At 35.3% G+C, this 22,005-nt stretch overlaps 1 protein-coding gene across 2 annotated transcripts in view; it reads right to left on the reverse strand.

The window, feature by feature from the left end:
• COL12A1 (collagen type XII alpha 1 chain) overlaps nucleotides 1-22,005 on the reverse strand; it is a 116,354-nt gene that overhangs the window by 21,389 nt on the left and 72,960 nt on the right. For both annotated transcript variants that reach the window (XM_038554541.1, XM_038554542.1), the window contains exons 38-53: nucleotides 21,463-21,592; nucleotides 19,505-19,624; nucleotides 18,236-18,382; nucleotides 17,391-17,507; nucleotides 17,007-17,153; nucleotides 16,411-16,485; nucleotides 14,373-14,512; nucleotides 12,907-13,030; nucleotides 12,588-12,731; nucleotides 10,933-11,097; nucleotides 9,602-9,640; nucleotides 9,366-9,504; nucleotides 7,115-7,257; nucleotides 6,719-6,828; nucleotides 2,755-2,904; nucleotides 1,022-1,099 (exon numbers count right to left, since the gene is read on the reverse strand). In XM_038554541.1, coding sequence (XP_038410469.1) covers nucleotides 1,022-1,099; nucleotides 2,755-2,904; nucleotides 6,719-6,828; nucleotides 7,115-7,257; nucleotides 9,366-9,504; nucleotides 9,602-9,640; nucleotides 10,933-11,097; nucleotides 12,588-12,731; nucleotides 12,907-13,030; nucleotides 14,373-14,512; nucleotides 16,411-16,485; nucleotides 17,007-17,153; nucleotides 17,391-17,507; nucleotides 18,236-18,382; nucleotides 19,505-19,624; nucleotides 21,463-21,592 — 1,968 coding nt within the window. The remainder of the gene's footprint in view (nucleotides 1-1,021; nucleotides 1,100-2,754; nucleotides 2,905-6,718; nucleotides 6,829-7,114; nucleotides 7,258-9,365; nucleotides 9,505-9,601; nucleotides 9,641-10,932; nucleotides 11,098-12,587; nucleotides 12,732-12,906; nucleotides 13,031-14,372; nucleotides 14,513-16,410; nucleotides 16,486-17,006; nucleotides 17,154-17,390; nucleotides 17,508-18,235; nucleotides 18,383-19,504; nucleotides 19,625-21,462; nucleotides 21,593-22,005) is intronic.

Here is a 22,005-nt window from a genome sequence, read left to right on the forward strand (position 1 = left end):
AAGGCCGTACATGTTCTGCAAATTAGCACCACCTTGTCCATCTCACTGCCTACCACTGCCACTCCCATTCATGTTGCTCCAGTCCCACTGACCTACTGAATATTTCTCAGATACTTAGGGCACTTTGTGACCTTAGGGCCTTTGCATGTACAGTCAGTCCCCTCTGACTGGAATGCTGTTTCTCTCTTATCCACATTGTCTGCACCTTCACTTCATCAGGCCTCGCTTACCCCACCTTATCCCTGAGGGCTGATGGGATTTACCTGGTTCTCTATCTCTTCACCCGGATTAGTTCTGCATCATAGAGCTTTCTACTTTGTATTGTAGTATGTATCTACTTGTTAATTCTTTTCTCCGCCACAACACACACACATACACACACACACACAACTTCCACTAAAATATTCACTTTTCACTTCTATAACCCAAACACATAAAATTCTATCTGGCTTATAATAAAGGTGCTCAATAAGGTGCTCATTTATTTGTTGAATAAATAACATACATTCATCATGGATGCATGCAGCTCATTGCTTGCCCAAAGCATCCAATCCATCATCACATTCAACTTTGTAACTATTACCACTTAAATAGATACAATGAGGGAAAACTATCATCTCACAAAGTAATATAGTTATGTCTACCATAAGCCCTAGGTATCCAGGAAAGTAATGGTTTTTATTCTGTACAATCCCGATATTTTACAAGCAGTAGGAGGGCTCTGTAATAAGTAGATCTATCAAACATGCTGACTCAGCAGGACTTTTCTAACTACACACAACCACTCTGGCCGTTAGGGAGAATTTCCAGATGTGGTTTTGTGTATTCCTGGCTTTCGAAGGTAGGGTCACTGGCCTGAGCTGTGGTAGCAGATGAGCATGTGCATAATGTGTGTCCCTTAGCTCCATCCTGGAGACTCAGTTGTTGAGTGATACTTCCTCTCCTTGACCATCTGCAACCACATCCCTTATTCTGGGAGGACTATTATGGCCACGACACAATTCCATTCCCTTTTACTTACCCTAGAGGGAATATCACAGCATCTGTCTCTACTGGTCCACACCGGACTGCAAACAATATCGAAACTCTGGATTTGGAACTGCAAACAACCAACAGCAAAATCAGCTAAAGACGCACGAAAAACATTTTATATTAACCTTTCCACATTTTAACCTTTGTCAATTTCTCACAAAGACTCTCTCAAGGGTTCAGACCCTTGAGAACAACGTGATCCTTACTTCATAAGGAAAGAATATAAAAACCTATGCCTAAGGGAAAGAGAAGTTAAAGCAAAATGCATATGTGAAATTCCCACATCTGATTCACTTCCGTAGCTAAAATAAAATGCTAGATTAGAGCTGTGGTTTTTTTAAAGAGAATATTAATTTCTTTAATTTAGGATTAAGACTTAATTTAATTAAGAATTTGAGGACTATACACATTTAAATCAACTTTTTAGAGTCCATCCTTGCAGAAAAATGCTTTAGAAATTCCTTATTTATTCTAAAGCTGATGCTTTTCTTTTCATAAATTCTTACCCGAGGGCTGGTTAGTAATTTTTATGATTACTCTCAGTTTAACTATTTCAATATAGTATATACTATCTTTCTACATTTTAAAAACAAAGCTCCTTTGATGAAAAGGAAAAGATTGCTTGAATATACCCATCATTTTATAAACCTATTATAATTATTCTTTAAAGAGCAAATGCAATCTTCAATAAAAAGTCTATGCATAAGCTTATTGAATCACTGTTGTACACCTAAAAGTAACATAACATTATGTGTTACCTATACTTCAATAAACAAAAAGGAACATGCAAAGTGCTGATAAATCTTAGTAATCATTATCATCACTATTAATTTATAGGATTAAACATACTAACTATTCTATTAATCTCTAAAAAAATTTTAAAAATTAATTAAATTAAAATTCCAGGTGTTAATCACAATTTTAAAGTTTGCAGTAATTATTTCTACATTGTGGAATAAAAATTTCACTTGTGAATCTAAGAGAAGAAAATCCTGTCCAGGGAAGAAAGGAAAATTAAATAAATGCAATTAAAAAATAATAATAATAGAAGCCAAAGATGTTAATCTTGCTTTTAGAACAATATTATGATTGATTGATATTTAATAAGAACTTAATTAGCTTGATAAAGTGAAAATTCTACATTAAAATTTTTCTTACTACATAGCATTGTAAATATGGTTGGCATGCTCCTGCCTCAAGCTTGAGCTACTGCAAATTATGAGTAATATGGTCAGTCAGCTGGCTATCCCACTACACTGATCTTCCTTCTGAGGCAGACTCTTCTGTGAGAGAGCATAGGCTCTAGGACAACAGCCCGTGTCTGTGTCATTAGGTAATAAATGCTTAATGTCTTGATCGCAAAAATTTGTATTAACAATTGCTATCTTTGAAGAACAGAAAATGAGCAATTTTAGATTTCACTGATTATCCTGGCAATTATTTGTGTTGTACTCTCCAACTTGATCCTGTTTCAAGATGACTAAATGATGTTCTCTGGTGCTTTGACATCTTATTTTGTTTCTAGCAGTCAAGCACATTATTATGTTCTGTCAGTAGCATATTTCCTCAATGTAACTTTTTCAATGTTTCAGTCTAAGAAATTTGACAATTTAAAACTCACTGAGAATAACAAAAAAAAAAAAACAACAACTCATTGGTTATTTTTGAAATGCTATTTCAATCTTAACCCCAAGTATCAAGGAAAAAAAATATGTTACTTACTGTGGCTGATTTTCTTTCCCCTTTAAGAAGTTTTCCAAGAATTTCATAACCATCAGTTGTAATATTTCCAGCTTCCTTGATATCTTTTTCTATAATTTCATAGCAGTCGATGTAAATCTTAACACTTTTTGAGGTCACTACGACATGAACCTAAAAAGATCATTTGTTCCCATTACAAAATTTCTACCCAGAAAAAAATTGGCTACCTTCTGCATATGTCAAATCACAGGTTAAAAAATATGTTCTTTATGTTATTCTTAACCCAAATCAAGTCCTAGACTAAAAGTCCAAGCATTAGGCTGCAACATCAATGTCATTTATTAACAGCATCAAATTAAATGAGTCTTCATCCACATATACATGCATAATTTCCTATTTTCCCATGGGTACTCTTCCTGAGATGACTAAAGATGAGTAGTAGATGTGATGACTCCATTAACTATAAAGAACTATTCATATACAAGTTAAGAAATTATCAATATATTATACTCAGTAGAAAGAAGCCTCAAATGTTTTCCACTGATTTTGCTAAATTCCATTTTTAATTTGCTATTCCCTAATCTCAGTCAAAAAGAACTTGCACAGGGATGCCTGAGTGGCTCAGCAGTTGAGCATCTGCCTTTGGCTCAGGGCATGATCCCTGATTCCCGGCGTCGAGTCCCACATTGTGCTCCTTGCATGGAGCCTGCTTCTCCTACCACTGCCTGTGTCTCGGCCTCTCTTTCTGTGTCGCTCATGAATAAATTAATAAAATCTTAAAAAAAAAAAAAAGAACTTGCACATCATACAGATTCCTAACATAGTAAAGAATTAGCACACATCTTCTACAGAGATTCAGTTCTCGTAATCAATAGATACAAGATTCTATTTCCTTATAAGGAAAGAATCTTATGTTGATTTATTTCTTATCTGATATTGAGGACACTCAGCAATTTAAATCTATTAGATAGATGGTTAACAAAACATTTGTATTTCAACAATGTAAGGAATGGCTGCAGGTAATCTTTGAGTTATAGTCATGACATCGTTTCCACTTATCACAGCACAAATACTCAAGTAAGTACTTGATGATTACTATGAAAAGTTTGGCTCTAAGTTAAAAGGAACAGAAATTCTCTTAAACGTTTTGAGTCAATAAGGATAAAGATAATCTCTGGAAATGTCTTTAAACAGTAAATATTTTTCCCATATACAATCACCAGCAAAATGCTAATTTGGTACATCTCTAAGTTGTAAGTCTGAATTACATATGGATTGCTTTTATATAAAAATGATCATAGTTTACTAAAAATAAATTTTAAATTTTTCCAGAACAATCTTCTAATACTGAGTTCAAGAACATTACATATGCATTCCCAAGATATTTATTATCTAATAAGAACTAAAACTTGGGGGGCTTGGGTCACTCAATTGGTTAAGCATCCACTCTCTATCTCAGCTCAGGTCTTAATCTCAGGGTCTTGAGTTCAAGTCCTACATTGGGCTCCACATCCAGCTAAAAATAAAATAACTATTTGTTGGCTCCTGTATGAACAATCTCAGGGCCAAAAATTCACAAAGTATTTGAAAAATCATAGTACCTCCCAAAATTATTTCAAAATCAAAAAGTTTAATTTGTAACAAAACTATTGCAAATGTCAGTCAATAGTACCCATAAAGAAACTCATGCTAAAAACATAGTTTGCTACAATCTCTTCAATATGTTTCATCAATTTCAAAATCATGTATAAAACATTCAGAGTGGACTGTTCCAAGTACTTAGGGCCTATTTTCCAGCTGTGAAACATTTTTGGTCACAGAAAAGTACTAAACAATAGGAACACTCTTATCAACTCATCTCCCTTCCCAAGCTCTGCCATTCCCTAAATCTTTATTTTTCATCTAATCCATTTTTGCTTCTTCTTATAAACTTCTCACTTGGAACAGAAATGGAACAGAGACACAAAAGTTTGTCCTTAAGAGAATCTTTAAGGAGCAACAGCTGTCTTCTATTCCCTATTTAAGTTCTTTTAACCTATCCACCCTCTCTCCCAAGAGCCCCCTGCATGTCATTTTCATTAATTTCCTGCTATCAGGGTACCACTCCATCTTATCCAAAAGACTAAAGAAGTTTAGTTCCCAAATTAGATGGAAAATGAAAGAAAAGTGTTTGAATCTTTGGATCAGTAAAGAATGTAAAAAGACAATAGTGCCTGAACTTGGTTCTTGAACTGATGAGATCAATGAGAATAGGTTAAAAGAATGGGGTAGAGAAATGGAAGACGAAAAAGAGCATAGTGAAAAAGTAGAGGAGAAACTAAAAAAAGAAAGGTCTGATGAAAAAAGAAGGTAGAACTTTGAGGAAACAGAGCTTATCTGAAGGAAAAAGAAGAGGCATTACATAAAACCTAAAAACTTGTGTTCTATTTCTGGTGAGAAGTCCTTATTAATTGATTAATCAATTATGTTTTATCCAACAGAGATCTACATCCAAAGGGACTCCCTTCTTCAAGGCAAGCAAAGAAGGAAATGTCAAACAAATTGTCATGATTTGTAATTAATGACTGTCACTATAGACCTCTGCAAAATACTGCCTTTTTTCCCTTAAGTAAAATGAAGTATTTGATGAAAGTTGAAAATTTAAAAATAATAGTTTTTAAGTGGTTATCAGTTGGTTCACAGAAGACTTAGTCTCTAATATATTCAATGGTATAGAAGGAAAAATAAAATAGTTCTTTTTAGCAAGTACTCAAATATAAGTTTAATGGGTATATCAATGAGCCAAAAAAGTTCATGAGAATTTAGCCAAATTCAACATCTATTATCAGATAAGAAGCAGTTGAGGCTAATATTTGTCAAACTAGAATTTGCTTTCCCAGTGAGGCATTTATTTTACTGTACTTCATCATGGAAATCTGTAAACTGTTAAGTAGATATGCCATTATACTCAGAGACATTTGTTTTTCCTTCATTGTTTTTTTTTTTTTCTTCTCATTAATGTTCACATTGAAGCCGCTTTGAGCTCCATGAGGAGAGAGTCCCTTGCGATCCTTAGGAAGAATGATTGATCAATAAGAAAAACATTCTGGAAAGAAACCAAGATTCTCAGGAATAGAATCTACAAGAAATCTAGCTAAACTACTCAAGCACAGGAAAGTCTGATTTTCACTTGAGAATCAGACTGAACTGGAAATATTTGTCTTCTGTGCACAGGGACTAATTTTCTGAGTGCCATACTGTTACCCAAATGGTATTCCTCCTGTTAATTCAATCCAATGGATGAAGGAATACCATTAGAAAGTCCATTCCTGAACTAGACAGTTCTTTTCATTTCTAAGCTCTCAACTTTAGTGCTTGTCAGTTAATCATTCTTTAGAAATGTGATATAAAGTTTGTGTTATCCTCCGATGTTGATTATACAAAAAATTAATGAAGATCAACAAGAATAAACAATCCCCTAAGAATGCATCTTAGAACTCCTAATAATTTTAGAGAATTTATGTGTGTTCATTGAAAAGTTAATCTTATAAATATTTATACTAATTATTAATAATCATAACTTTTGGACTAGCATGTTTGTAACTTGTCAACGAATAAGCAAGCAGAAGCAGCTTACTGTGCTCTGTAAAAGAATAATTTTATCAAATAAAATACAATCCACAAAAATTAAGCTTTTGAAATGAAAGGACATAAAGAAAATAAAATGGTAGGTAGAAAAAATAAGCATACAATACTATATATACTACATGACTCACATTTTGAAAAAATATAAGCATTGAAAATGTTGGTACCATTTATCTCTTTATTAGAATTATTGTTTTATTTTAAATATCTTGAAATTAATCAAATTCTCTAAAATAAGATTGTTTTTAAAAGACAGCTATGTTTCTACCAATTTAACATGACATTTTAACAAATAACAAATTGGTTTAAATTTTTAAGTCATATTTTTTCTATAAATAACCAGATAATTTTATGTTTTTACCTTGTGAAAACTTCCATAGAATAATGTCTTCACTTCATCTGTGTCAAATGTAACAGTTTGCACCTCACCTCTTATATCCTTGTTAAAGAATGACAATGTCTTGCTAGAAGCTGTAACCAACACATAATTGTTACTAAATCACAAGCATGGTATGCTTTATGTTGAAAGTATTAACAAATAATTCTTGTTAGAGAGATTTCTAAAATAGTCAATCATTTAGGTTGAGATAAAATGTAATTAGGATATTTACTGATATATTTTTAAAATTTTAAACACAAAAGTATATATCAAGTAAATATATATGTATATAGTCAGAAGGTTATTAAAAAGAAGTAAAGAGAAAACATAATCAAAAATATGTATGCATGTGCCTTAAAATAAGATAACAATCCTTACGATCTGCAATCACTCCAACTTGTGGTTTGTAGTCCCTATCTGTGATTTGCCAAATTGCAAAAGGGTCAGTGGGAGTTTCTGGGAGAAGTCTGAACAATAATATAATCGTGTATGAAGAAGGGAGTCCATTTGGATGTAGATCCCTGTTGGATAAAACATAATTGATTAATTAATTAATTAATAAGGACTTCTCACCAGAAATAGAGAATATTTTAAATCTTTGTACAATAATCTCATTATCAGTAGTATTAGAATCCATTCATAATAATCTGGCTGCATATGAGAAGAGAAAAAATTTGGGAAACATCAAAAGAACAAACACGAGATATCCATTATGTAAGTCCTTAACAGATTATTTACAATCTGCTAAGGGCACAAAAGTCTGAGAAATTGCCCAATGGTCTTTCATCCCATACTGTTAATAACTGTTAATATCCTAATTTTTTCTAAACACAAAGATGATTATAAAATTACATAATTTTATAGAGTGATAAACATTGTATCTATGAATGTAATTTAAAGAGAATGAATCTTACTAAATATACTTCATTTCCAATGTCAGGGGTATGAAATCATAAGTCATATGGTTTAAGGTTTTAATTTCTCCTTCCCTACTTCTAATAGTTTTTACACTTCCAAATTCCTCCCCTGAAATCAAATAAATCACATAATCTCCAGAAGCTTACATGTTCCCCCAAAATAAAACCAGTAATAAATGTTAAGGCCATGTACATGTGCAATCGTTTAGTGATGATAAAGGATGTGATTCAATTAAAAGGAAGTGTTTCTTGGCTCTGAGACTATTAGACTAAAAATGTGATCCCGTGTGTTCTTCCCGAGTTGAGTCAGTCATTGTTTTGGGGGAACCTTTGAAGCAGGATTAATGGTTTGCTGTCTGAGACCATTTAACAATACTTCATTCCTGAAGGTAGCGAAAAGGCTTTAATTATCAACTCTTGGACAGAAAAGAAGTTATTCCTCCACAAATTTTGACAGAAGGCACAGAATGTCTCTTGAGGTTTCACTTCTTGGTAGCACACCACTAGTGCATCTGGAATACAATGCTGCCCTGCTTCTTGCAACATATGTCTGGGCAAGCTGATGTGATGCCTTTTGTACTTGCAAAAACCTACTATTTTCATAATATTCCATGTTAAAAATGATATCTCCTCCATATTAATTCATCTCTCGCCCAGTCCGTTTCCCTCTTTCCTCAGTTAATGAGTGCTTATGAAAAAAAATTTAATTGTACCCATGCTTTTCTTTTAGCTTCTTTCAGCCACAAGTTCTGACTCTTAAGAACACAATAGGCTGTCATAAGTTAAAATGTAGGAATTCTATCTGGTGGTGACTGGAAGTTAAACACTGGGAATTAAGGTTCACTGACAAACCTAAAGCTGCGAACCAACATGGTTAACCATAAAAGAGTTAGGAACTTACAATGTGGTCAAACTACAACAGTATGATCTGTGCTTTCTTAAAAGAAATTAGCTTTGGTTTCAGTCTGGATTTTCCATCAGCTTTCCCAGAGCATTTCAAATTTCAGACATCATTTTCTGACCCTGCCCTAAGTTTCTAAAGGCTTTATTTCTTCTTGTTCTTTTTTCTCTATAAGCTGCCAAACACATATTTTCAACAGTAAAGTGTTTTAATTCTAATGAATTCAAAAATACATATTTTAGTTATGATACCCAGGTGCAAACTTTCATGAAGTAAAATAACAACAGCTAGAGCTGCCCAACAGATTGCCGGAACATTGGCCAATAAAAACTAACCACTGCCTGTCTGATCTTGGACAAGCAAAATGGCCACAATATTTCATCTTCTGGAGATCTGAAACACTAAAAAGAATGCTGACTCTCATTCTACCCTTACTCCATTCAGTCCTTTTGCACCACAGGGAGAAATGTGCAGAATAATTCATTTCCTGTTTAAATAGCCTCCTTTCGAAGAACCCTTAAATCTACAATCCTAGCCTTAAATACTACAAGGTCTATAATCCGTAATACTACAGAACCAAGATAAGATTCTTGGGTCTGAGAATAGCAAGGCTTGAGTCCTAGTCCCTTGTGTGACCTGATGGAGGACATTTAACCCAGCTGTATTTAAGGAAACGAAACTAAATCATCGATAGGAGACCTCTGACAATTGTAAAGTTTCTACATTTTAAGAAGTGGGCAAAAATTCTAAGAACCTCAAAAAAGTGTCAGGTCCATTATAAGAGAAGGAACCTCCTAGTTGTCACACTTACGCTGTAGGCTGGTTCACAAAAGCATTCTTCTGAAGCTTGTAAGCTGAGTAGCTGGGGAAAGACCCTGACTCCAAAGAGACTCCTGGTACAGAAGCAAAATTCTTTTCTGTCAGGTTGTATGCTTCAAGCATCTTAAAACCTTTATATAAAAAAAGGCAAATATTAAAATGAGGTCATTTTAATAATTTTATTGCTTAAATCCTGAAATAAATGTGTCCAAGGGTATAAATGCTTACCTGGTGAGGTGTAGCCATCCAAATAAATGAGAGGACAACCTGCAATGTACAGTGTTCTTTAAGTATCATCAACATGATATACAAATATTATATACACACAAGAGCCAGTCATATCTGGGTGATGGACACTGAAGGGGGCACTTGACGGGATGAGCATTGGATATTATGCTATATGTTGGCAAATTGAACTCCAATAAAAAAAATTTTTTTAAAGAAGCCAGTCATGTACATATATCAAGTAATTTTTCATTCATTTATAAAAAATAACGCCAATCTAACCTTTTATAAGTTATTCTTTGTACACTTCCTTTGTGTAGGAGAAATTCTAAGACTGACTAGTATAATCAATGTTTTCTGAAATTTCTCCAGTACTAGTGGGAATTTTGCAATGTCCTTATGAATAGCAAAGTAGAATTAAAGGATTTTAATAAAGAATTTAATAAATCAAAATAGAATTTAAAAGAATTAAATATTCAGATGTTCTTCAATAGATTAAAGAAATTTTCTCCCAAGGGATTTTAAATTTATACAAAGGCATAATTTGCCAAGTCCAACAGTACTTCCAGACCCATGTCCACCAGCACAGCTCCATTCTGAGCTTTAGCTGTAAGTTCTCAGAGTAAACCACTGATATTTGTTTACTACTGCCACCTCTAACCACAGCTCTGAGTTTTTAGTAATGTTTAATAGGGGGAAACTATAACACTTGTAAAGCATAGCCCTCCATAGGATCGGGGGTCTATACTAGCCACAAAACTGTCTCCATAATATCCCAGGAATCGGCAGAAATGGATGGAGAAGAGGATACACTGATTTGAATAATTAATCTTTGGTCCTTCACTGTATTTTAAAAGCTGAAGTCTTGGCAAAAACAAAAATCTACACCCAAAAAGGCAAATGAGAACCAAATGGAGTGCACACGCAAAAGTCAGTGTTTTCATTGCTTCCTTGAAGCACGGATGTTGACAGAACAAATACCAATTGATTACTAATAGGGAAAACCTTCATCTCACAGAAGTACTTCTATAAATGCATTTCTAAGCTGAAGATTAATTTACTCAAATGTCATAGCATTGGGATGGTGGGAAAAGGATACATTAAAACATTTCATTTCCATACAAGGAATATTACATCATCAAAGCTAAAAGCAGACCTCTGACAAACACACATTTAGCATGATATCAATAGGAACAATGATTCATCAGGTTCCCAAGTGATTTCCCAGAATCTATTTATGCACAGACTTGATCCCATATAGGACAGACAGTTGTCCACTAAGTAGTTATCTTCCAAAACAGGGAAATTCTGGATCCATTTGGACCAGGACTTACTTGAAGTAGCAGTTTCACAGACAAATGTAATGAGGTTGTCCTCAATCTTCTCAAAAGATTCAAAGTCATCAACAATGAACACGTGCCGTTCGCTTGGTTTGCTGGCAATATTGGCAAGCTCATTGTAGTCAACGTCAGCCACTCCAACTACAAAGACACTGAACCCTGCAAAGCAGTGTTAGAGAGCAAATTACAGATCCCCTGTTCCATCCTTTATTGGGTAAGCAATTCAAAATAAAATCCTTTCAGAAATGATGCTATATTTTCTTAGTAGAGTATATGCGGCAAGCCCTTTCCATTGACATAAACTCTCTTTAATAAATATGTACTTTTTCCAGGTCTTCCTGTTTTCTGGCCTAGAAAACTCAATTAATTGGGGTTCCTAAAATAAAATCCTAACAATTAAGAGAAGCACATTTTAACAGCAGAAAGACTTAATGTGGTGCAAGTTTCCTTCCAGAGATCCACAGGCCTGATATGCCCACCCATTCTACAGCTCTCTTGGGCACCATTAACATTTTAAACGTATGCAATTCAGAAACAACTCATTTAAAATTTGAGTTCTTGAAACCAATATTCTTAACAAACTCAGGCTCAAAGGCAGCACTCTGGCCAATTTTAAAATGGAATCAACAATTCCCACTGGCAATAAACTTTCATTTATTTAGGCTAATACAAATAAACAAAGACTTCACTCCAAAAGCTTAATTTGAAAGTAGAAAAAATAGACTATATAAGAAATTAGTTCTCTAATGAGATACGCATAAGGTAACTTGAACAAGTATTGATAACTCCAAACTTAAATCAGCCAAAAGCCCAAAATATGTAGGTGTCTGCTTAAAGTGTATAACATAAAGGCAAAATTTTATTTAAAAAAAAAACAGTGCAGAGAACAATCTGTATTGAGAGAAGACAATATGACTTAGCACTAATCATGACTCATACTTTGGCCAAAGAATCAGTATGTGCAGATGACAAATTCCATATAACAAAGTATTTTGTAATTTAGTGCAGTAGATCATGCACAAAATAGAATTCTCTCCAAAATATGTTAACCTTGGACTCTGCCTGGCAGTTGGGATTCAGGAGTGTAGAGGGTGTGAATGCAAGTCAACTCTACTTCCCTCTCTAGTAATCCTAGAAAATGAACCCAAAGGACAGTGTTGCCAGGAGGTTCTGGAGATATTTGATTTTCGAGGTCTACCCCCAAAGATGTCTTTCTGAGGCCTCACTACACCTCCCTTCAGCAATGTACACTGGATCTGCACTGTCAAAGGACATGCTAAAGTTAAAGTCTTCCCTATGTTTCTCCTTGCACAGGGACTCAGCATCAAAATTCAGGAAGGAAGCCTGCTCTAGGCCCACTCTATTACTGCATTCTGTAGCCTTTCAGCCACTATGGGAAAATGCAGTTTGCTCTTTTATCTACCCCAAGCCACATCTTCAACAAAGATATACACCATGTCCTTTTTGAGTGATTGCTAAACTATCCATGATTAAACATAAACTAACATTTCAGGGGTATGGAGTACAGAGTAAAACAGGAACAATAAAGCCAAATCAGAAGTTGCATCTTTTGCCATCATTCCTGAACATGTAAAATTGTTAAGAAAGGGAGTGTAATCACTAGACTTTAAACGCATGCCTGTGCTTACCTGACTGCTGGATGACCAAAGCTGCCTTCTTGACCTCATCCTGTGACCGGCCATCTGTGACCACAACCAGCACCTTGGGGACATTCTTCCTCATGCCGCTCTCCCAGGTCAAGACCTTCTCCTTGATAAATGTGAGAGCCTTGCCTAGAGAGTGTTGCATGGAACATTTTAGTATCAGTTCAGTGAAAACTACCCAAATGTCATTAGTCACACTCAACAGACAAGAATCTGAATATGAAAATATGATAATACACTCAGTTCCACCTCAGTACAAACGCTTTGGGGAGTGAAGATCTACGTACACTTTGATTAACCGTACCTGTTCTTGTGTTTCCTCCTCTGTATCTAATATTCTGGAGGGCCCCCAGGGCTTGGGCCTTGTCGTTATATGTGTTCAACTTGAACTCAGACTTGACCTCATCACTGTACTGCACAAACGAGACCTGAAAGGAAACATGATTGGTGGTGAGGTTATCACGCCTCTTTTTATATTTTAATTTCCCAGTGGCTCCTCCTGCTGTTTAATGGGGAAAAGAAGTGTCTTGGATCTCACAGACTATTATAAACTCTTTATAGCTAGTATTATAGCACTGACTACTGTCATCTCATTCAATTCTCTCATTTCTAATCTTCAGTGAAATTGTCATTACTATCAACATTGTAAAAATGCTGTGTTCCAATGGTATTGGAAAATACCTAAATCCTTTTTCTAGGATTTAGGAAGGGTTGAGTAAAGCTAGGGAAGAATGAGGTCCCAGGATTAGAAATGAGAACACACCATCTTGAACTCAAATGCTGGCTAAGCAACTGGTTCTCAGCCAACTACTTCTCACTAACTGCATCCACTCTTCATGGTAATATTAAAGCGCTACGTATGTGATAATAATCATCACTCACCACAAAATTAGTAACAGTATGATTTACTGGAAAGAGTACAGGCTTCATAGTAAGAATTCAAGGGGTTCAAATCCTGGCTCTGCCAATTAGAATCTATGTGACACAGGACAAGTTCTCCACATCTCTGGGATTTTGTTTCCATATCAGTAAAATGGAGATGATTATACTTACTTTATAGAGTTGTTTTGAGGGCTGACAATCATGTATATAAAATAGCTGGCACATAGAAGTTAATAAAATACAGTACTTATTTTTTACTTTTTATTAGAAATCTCAATTTCTAAAATGATGAAAAATGGCTTAGCTACTAACAGATTAAATTAAGACTAATTAGCTTCACTTTTTTACTTTTCTCGGGCTGGAAAAGTGTTCACAGGATTATTTGGGGATTTGAAACTTAGTACATTCTATAAAAGAAGTGATTCGCTTATGAAATTATTTGTGGCTTATGTCAAAATCTCTTATTTTCATAATCTAAGATGCCACAATGGCCAAGTATGAAATGCCACACACCCACTCCAGTCACTATTCATCACTTAGTCCTCTAACTTAACAGGGTATGACAATCACAATCCAATGTTCTGTTTCCAGAACATTAGATGACCTTTTATGGAAATGTATCATTGTCGGAAGTCTTAAGCAGGAAGTCAGAGTAGGAATGCCCCAACGTCTCCAAAAAGAGTATCATCTAGGCAAGAGAATACCTAGAGGAGGTTTATTTCTCTATTTGTCATTTACACCCAACTCCTTCACACAAGTGAAAGAAAATAGTAAATAACAGAACTCAAAACATAGTTTATACTGAAAAGCTTTTCTACTCGAAAACAAATATTCAAAGGAAATAGCAAGACACTACGAATGAATAGCCACCTATGAAACAGTACCCACCTGAATTCCAGCAGGGCTAATTTCATCAAAGGCTCCCACAGTATTGAAGATGAATTTTACAACTTTGTTAAAATTATCATCCCCGATACTCCAGGAGGCATCAGTCAAGAATACAATATCTGCCTTGGCCCCTTTGCATACTGGGGGAAAAAAACAAAGAAACCCCAACTCTCGTGAATTTTTTCATTCAAATGAAATTACAAAACTGAGAAATGTAGCCTAACACCCCACTACTCAAAGTGTAGTTCAGCAGCAGCAGCATCTCCTGGGAGCTTCTTAGAAATGCAGAATCCTGGGCACTACCCCAGACCTCCTGAATCAGATTAGCAACAACAAGATACCCAGACAAATTACATGCAAAACAAAGTTTGAGAAGCACTAGTCTAACTGTCCCTCATTTTCTGCTCTAAAATTACTCCATCTAAGCTTAGATCCATAATCCAAACATATGCTCTTTCCTCATGGAACTGTTTTGAGTGGCTTCAAGTAATAGATGAGGATGAAATCAAATGAAAACTAACGATGTTCAGAATTTAAGAAAAGCCATCAAAAAAAAAAAAAGCCATCAGTGGATCTGGAGATTTTGTATATAATTATCAACGATTTGGTGCAAATAAGGTGTCTTTTCATTTTAAATTAGGCCACTAGAATTATACAGATGGAGGAAAGGGAAGGAATAATGTCTTTGATTTGAATTTTCACACTTGGAGGGTTAAAAATAATTAAAGTTTTAGTATATAAAAACTTAACATGCGAAATAAACAGCACCAACAGTGAACTGTTATGTCAACTGTGGACTGTGGATGAAAATGATCTGTCAATATAGGCTCATGAACTGTAGGAAATGCACCACTCTGGTGCTGGATATTGATGCTGGAGCAGGCTGTGGGATAGGTTATATACGGTACTCCATGTATTTTCAGTTCAATTTTGCTGTGAGCCCAAGACTGCTTTAAAAAGTAGAATCTATTAAGAACAAATATTTAACATTTTTAAGCCAAGTTTATTTAACGAATTTCTTTCAATAGTCTAATTTAAAGAAATCCATGATTATTTTACCTTGTAATAATACTATTTGCCCTGCATAATATTATTTTGTCCTATAAGAATACAATTTGTATCTTTAATTTTATTTCATAAGTTTAATAAAGTTGTAGCATTCTAGAACTTCTAAGACAAAAGAAAAATAATTTTAAAATCTGAAATTCTAATTAAATTTAAATTTTAAAATGTTTTTTAGGGATCCCTGGGTGGCACAGCGGTTTAGCGCCTGCCTTTGGCCCAGGGCGCGATCCTGGAGACCCGGGATCGAATCCCACGTCGGGCTCCCGGTGCATGGAGCCTGCTTCTCCCTCTGCCTGTGTCTCTGCCTCTCTCTCTCTCTCTCTCTCTCTCTCTCTCTCTGTGTGTGACTATCATAAATATAAAAAAATAATAATAAATAAAATGTTTTTTAAAAAAAGAAAAAATCTGAAATTCTTTTAGTTAAATGCTGGAAACAGAATGTGAAGAAAGACTAAAACAGTAGCTAATTATCTGATAAAACACTGAAAATTGCCCCAGATTACTGAGAGACCTGTCCCATTAGCTCAGTATATCTTTTTGCCAGTTCACTACAAGTGACAATTATGTCTCAAACTTCAGTGAATGGACATTTTTTAGCTTCGTGCAATGCAGGGCAGAAGCCAGGAATTCCAAAGCCAAAGGCCCCAGGGGTAAGTTGAAGATACAGCCAAAATGGTACACAGTGCCTTTTGAGGCTAGCACCCAGGAGACAGAAGTGCCCACCATGTGACTATGGAATACGGAGAGTATCACTAAACATTAATCTGCAAAATTGAGGAAGCAGAGTTCCAAACAAAGAACTATTGTTTATGACTGATTTCATACACGCCAAATATGCCAAAACAATTACTGGCAATCTTTTTTGTTTTTTTAATCGAAAAACTCTTCAGCAAGAAGAGTACATCAAAAACACCCTGTATTAATTGGCAATAGTGTAGAGGCTCCATAAATCCCTATCAGCAGCTGCACTTACCATCCCGGGCTGGTGGGATTGTAGGAGGGGGAGGAGGTGTGGGTGGCTCCGTAGGGGCTTCTGTTGGTTTTACAGCTAGAATTTAAAAAATGGTAATTAGAAGAATATAACCTGTGCAAATTTCATATCATGGGAAGTACATTTTAAGAGCAATTTCAGTCCTAGATATCAAATCAAGTATCATTGGCCCTCATAGATTATATTATCCAAATTTGGTATCATTACTAATCATTCAAACATGGACTACAGCTGTGAAAAGCAAAACCACGATTCAAAGGATGGATGAAAGGCCTTCAAATAGGATCAAATGAGTAAAAGTCAACAGCGTGCATATTCACCTGCTTACTGCCAGCTAGAACCGTGTCTCCCTCCTGCACCTCTTTCCTTAAAAATAACACCAACTCTGTAACAGGGCCAGCATGGACTTGCCGTAGAAAAAGGTCCTGAACCAACCACAGGCTCCTTCTTCATGAATCTGCCATCATTATAATCATTACTGTGGAGAAGTGCCTACACAGGAGACACTTACATCTCCCACACCTAGAACATTCTATCCTGAAGCTTTACAGAGACTTTCAGATTACTCAAAAACTTACTGGTATGTTCCTTGACAGAGACTCCTGGTCCCTCGAGATTTGGTGTCTGCACAAAAACGGTGACGCCATAATCAGCGTCTGGTGAAAGACCAGTGAAGCAGTGACTGGTTTCTGATCCACGCACTGTAATTTCTTGTCCTCTGGTTCCTGATTATGACAACAAAGGAAAAGGCCAGTGTTACCATCAATTATACTTAAAGATATTTTTATATATCATTTCGTAGAGAGAAGGCATCTCCTTTACTGAAGTTTAAAATGTTGCTACTATGTGCTTCAGTTCTTACTATTTTTCATTTTTTAGGTTTTTTGTTTGTTTGTTTTTGTTTTTTGTTTTGTTTTGTTTTTTTGGTTTTTTTTTTTTTTTTTTTTTTTTGGCACACATACCATCTGCGGGGCTTAGTTTTAGCCTGTAGGAGGTGGCTGCCCGGTGAGCTGACCATCTAACACAGAATGTATCCCACCCAATCTGGTAGGTTTTCAGATCTGTCACATTTAAATACACTACAAAATAAAGAAAAAAAGAAATAGATTTACTTCACAAATAAAGACAAAAAAGCATACTTTTAATCATAACACAAAACTGAAACTTCCACTGTGGCTGAAAATAAAAGCCTAAATTTTTAGTATGTCTCCTTGTAAGAAACACACAGGAAAGATACATGGAAATGTAGTACAGCTAAAACAGACCCCTTTGCTATCACTAATTTTCGGGAAAGAAATTCCACATAGTCCCACTGGACACTACAAATAACAAAGATGTCTCATGTAAAATTTTTCTAAAGCACTATCTTCTAAGTCCTTAAATAGCAATTCGGCACTTGGTGACAACAAAATCTATCTTTGGGCTGAGTCAATAATCATGGCATTTCTGTGAAAACTTTCAATTAAGTCAGTCAATGCACTTAGGTAATATATGTTTTAAGATCCTTTATCAAAGAAACTACACAGCATTCCAAAACTAATTTTACAGATAATTCATGGATAAAATCACACTTTTTATCTTTCAAAATTCAAACTATATTTTATGAGAAATAAAAATATCACATATATTTTTGTATACTCAGTTATATTACTTATATGTTTGTTTGGCTGAACAAGAAGAAAGAGCCACTTACTTAATGCTGAGGAAACATGCAAATGTTAAGAAGAAATAAAATTAAAACTGGTTGACTGACCTGGCAATTTGTACTACACTTTTTCTTACAACCATGAAAAGATATGTGACTCACATGTAGTGCCTTGATCCGTCAGGGGGACACTGAGTCCAGAATCATACTGAGCATAAACATTTACATCATAGGTGGTGCTAGGATTGAGATTGTGTAATGTATATGATGTCATTTCTCCAACAAAAGCTTCCATGGGCTCATTGGAACCTTTAATAACAATCACAAGAGAACATAGAAATATTCCACCACTGGTCTCAAATTTTCCTTAAAATCGAGTAACTTACACTCAAATGATAGTATGAACACCACTAATTCCACGGCCTATTATGTACTTGCTCACTGTAGCACATGTTCCACTATATGGCGAATACAAAACTATAAGCAGAGCCTGAATTCCTCAACTCTAATTTGCAAAGTATACATAGCACAGTACCTAGAATGCAGTAGATATGTAATCAATGTTCCTTTAATGAATAAATTCAATCACACAATCAACTACCCTAAACCCTCAAGCCTCTTCTCTAAGTCCCACTTTGGCAGCATGGTGCTTTACACATAGTAGGTACTCAATTAACATTTTTCCAATTTGTTGTAGAGATGACTTAAGAATTTCTGTCTTGGTCCTCATTCCATGAGTTCAGTTACTGAAGGTCCTCAGTTGCCAACACCTTCTTCTTCTTTCAGTTATCTCTCTTAAGGCCCATGTTTCCTTTCTCTTGTCCTCTCTCCCTTATCTTTTCCTAGCTCACACCCTTTTTGGGTGCATGGAAGATACCCTGGCACATTTGATACAAAGAATATTGTTCTTCCATTTTGCTAAGCATACAGACAGAACATAGAAACAAAGATAGCAAATCAGTTAATCAAGGTGATATCCATTTAGGTGTAAATGTCAATGGGAAGTTGAAAACAAGCCTGGCAAGGAATAAACTAACAAGGAATAAACTAAAATGCATATGCCCAAAATGGAATAACACCTTGACATAATGGGAAAATATAGAAATTTATATTGAGTAAATATGCATTATTTCACAATCATAGTAATATACAGAATGTCTGGACACAGATTCCATTTGTGTAATTTTATGAGGCGGGCCAAACTTTTTAATCATGCAATTTAATGAGTCTCATCTACACCCATAGTAACAATGACACTTCAGATTATTGGCTGAGAACATTATTTCCAAGAATATTGCCTCTAGTGAGAGGGGCTTCAACGTGACAACTGAACTACCAAGAGAATCTAATAATGGGGCATGCAATAAAGAGCTCCCTCACAAACAAATAACTCTCTAATGCATTTTTATGACAATAAAGATGTTTCCTTACCCACTGGCTTATACACAATTTTATATCCAAGAACTGGAGAAGGTGAAGGATCCCAGGATACCCTGAATCTTGTATACCATTCATCAGAGATGTGTATGTTTTGAGGTGGAAGCAGTCCCACTGCAAACAAATATTGGCACAGGTTGCTGATCTTTCATTGACACCAAGGAGAGCACAGAATTCTGTGAGTATACTGATACTGTGGTCCCATGAGAACAATTTAATAAAATCCTAAAATGCCCTCATCCAGAAAATAATTTAAGAGTTTTGAAAAGTTCAGCAGAAAGCTTAGTGGTTTTCCAAATTCAAAGAGCAACTCAAGTTGGACTTAGGAACTGATGAATCCCAGAGCTATTAGGTTTTAAAATGCAGAATTACAGAAACTATAAGAGATCTCATACCATTTTTAGCATGTTATAGATTACAGATGGTTAGAGCCAAAAAGCAATTTAGAAACTGTCTAGTCTAACCACCTTATCACATAAAGAAGATTTGATTTGCCCAAGACCACATAGCTACTTAGTGACTAAAATGATGTTCATTCCCAGCACCCTGTTGTCCTCCCCCAGCATAACTTAGAGCAAATCTTCACGGCTCCAGAGGTACTGCCTCCACCTCCCTTCCCTGTAAACCAATGCTATTAGACAGCATGCTGAGTAGTCACTGAGTTATATATATATATATATATATATATATATATATATATATATGAATTCAACTTAAAAACTTTTTTGCAAAAAATAAATAAATAAATAAATAAATAAATAATAAAAACTTTTTTGCAAGAGAAACTACAAAAGGCTTTGGCATATCCTGGAAATTTCAAGTCTGGTAAAGATCTTTTATGTATTGTTTATATATTATATATTTTGATAAGCACAAAATTCTGAAACATGCTATTTCCCCCAGAAAAGTACCAAAATATATTCTAAAACCCAAGGGAATGTGAAAAATTAAAAGTTGTTAAATTTAAATCATCTTGAATCACTAAATTGAGTCTCCATTGACTCAGTCTTGTAGATAAAGAATATCAGTAAATATGTAAATTCTTGGCCTGGAGAGACCGCTAAAACAACTCTCGTCATGCTTTTCTCTTGAGAGCTTTCAAATGTCACCTTTCCCATATTTTGTAATGTCAAGATTGTTTAAGCACCAAAAGTTTTGGGGAACCGAATGTAGCCAGGAACCTGACATCATTTACATAAGTGGATTTTTGCAAAATGAAGTGGAAAGAGGAATGCCAGTATTGGCCAGTAACAGAACTCAGACCTATAGCCCAGCCTGACTTTCTGCTAAACCATTGGCTTTCAATCTCGGCTGTACACTAGAACATAAGTGGATCCAGGCTATATCTCAGACCAGTTCCACTAGTATCTCTGAGGGTGGTACCCCAGCATAAATACGTTTCAAAGCTCTTCAGATTATTTCAATGAGCAAAAAACTTGGAGAACTTTTGCTCTAAACAATAAGAAATTGACACCAGTGTAAGGTAGAAAGGGGCCCGAACACTGATAATTTTCTGTAAATTGCTTGGTACACTAGAAAAAAATGGATAAATTTGTAAAGACAGAAGATGATTGATAATCATCTTGCTTCTTTATTTATGACTTGAGATTCTTTCAGGATAGTGGTTTTTACTGATACTACGTTGACTGAGTTAGCAACTACATCGTTTACTGATACCACACAAAACTGAACCATTATTCAGAGAATATGCAATGGTTTTCCAAAGGAGAAACAAAAATCATCTCAAGCAAAGCAAAATATGCAGATTTTTGTCCCCTTTCTCTCCTTTCAGTGGATGTTTGGAAAGTTAAAATACAAATTCTTTTCCCATATCATTTCGCCAAAATTCAAAATTCAATGTTTAATGTAAATGTTAATGCAGTATTGATATAGTATTTGGGATGCGTTGGTAAACGCAAAACTTAAAGATTATAAAAGGGAAAGATATTTACCGGTTCTTCCATTCCCTATAAGATGGCCTCCATCTCCATCTTCATAAACAGCAATAACAGTAATCTTATATGGAGTATCAGGTTGCAGGGGCTGCAGCATCACATTATTCCTTCTGCCTGGGACCGTGGTCTGTAGGGAAATTACAAATTACCGATCAGCTAGAGAGCTTCCAGATCAAAAGACAACATTGTTTTATATATTTTTATAAACAGACAACATTGTTTTATATATTTCTATAAACAGCAATGGTTTCTTAATGTTTTGTTTCTGGTGCACAATGCTCATGTCAAGGTCTACACTGCCTCTGTGTAGCACGGGAGAATGGTTTGAGAGTCAGAGAGATCTGAGCTTGAATCCTGGTCAGCCATCTACCACCTTTGTGACTTAGTGTCTCTGGAGGAAACTGTGAGGATGACAGCTAAGAACATGCCTGACACCTCGGTGCACATTACTGATTACTGCAGCATGCAGCCCTATGTTTTTCTCCATCTCCCATTTATGTGTTACATTTTCATGCATCCCTGCAAAAAAATGTGCACCAT

This window comes from Canis lupus, chromosome 12 (assembly GCF_011100685.1).
Source record: "Canis lupus familiaris isolate Mischka breed German Shepherd chromosome 12, alternate assembly UU_Cfam_GSD_1.0, whole genome shotgun sequence".
Lineage (NCBI taxonomy): Eukaryota > Metazoa > Chordata > Mammalia > Carnivora > Canidae > Canis > Canis lupus.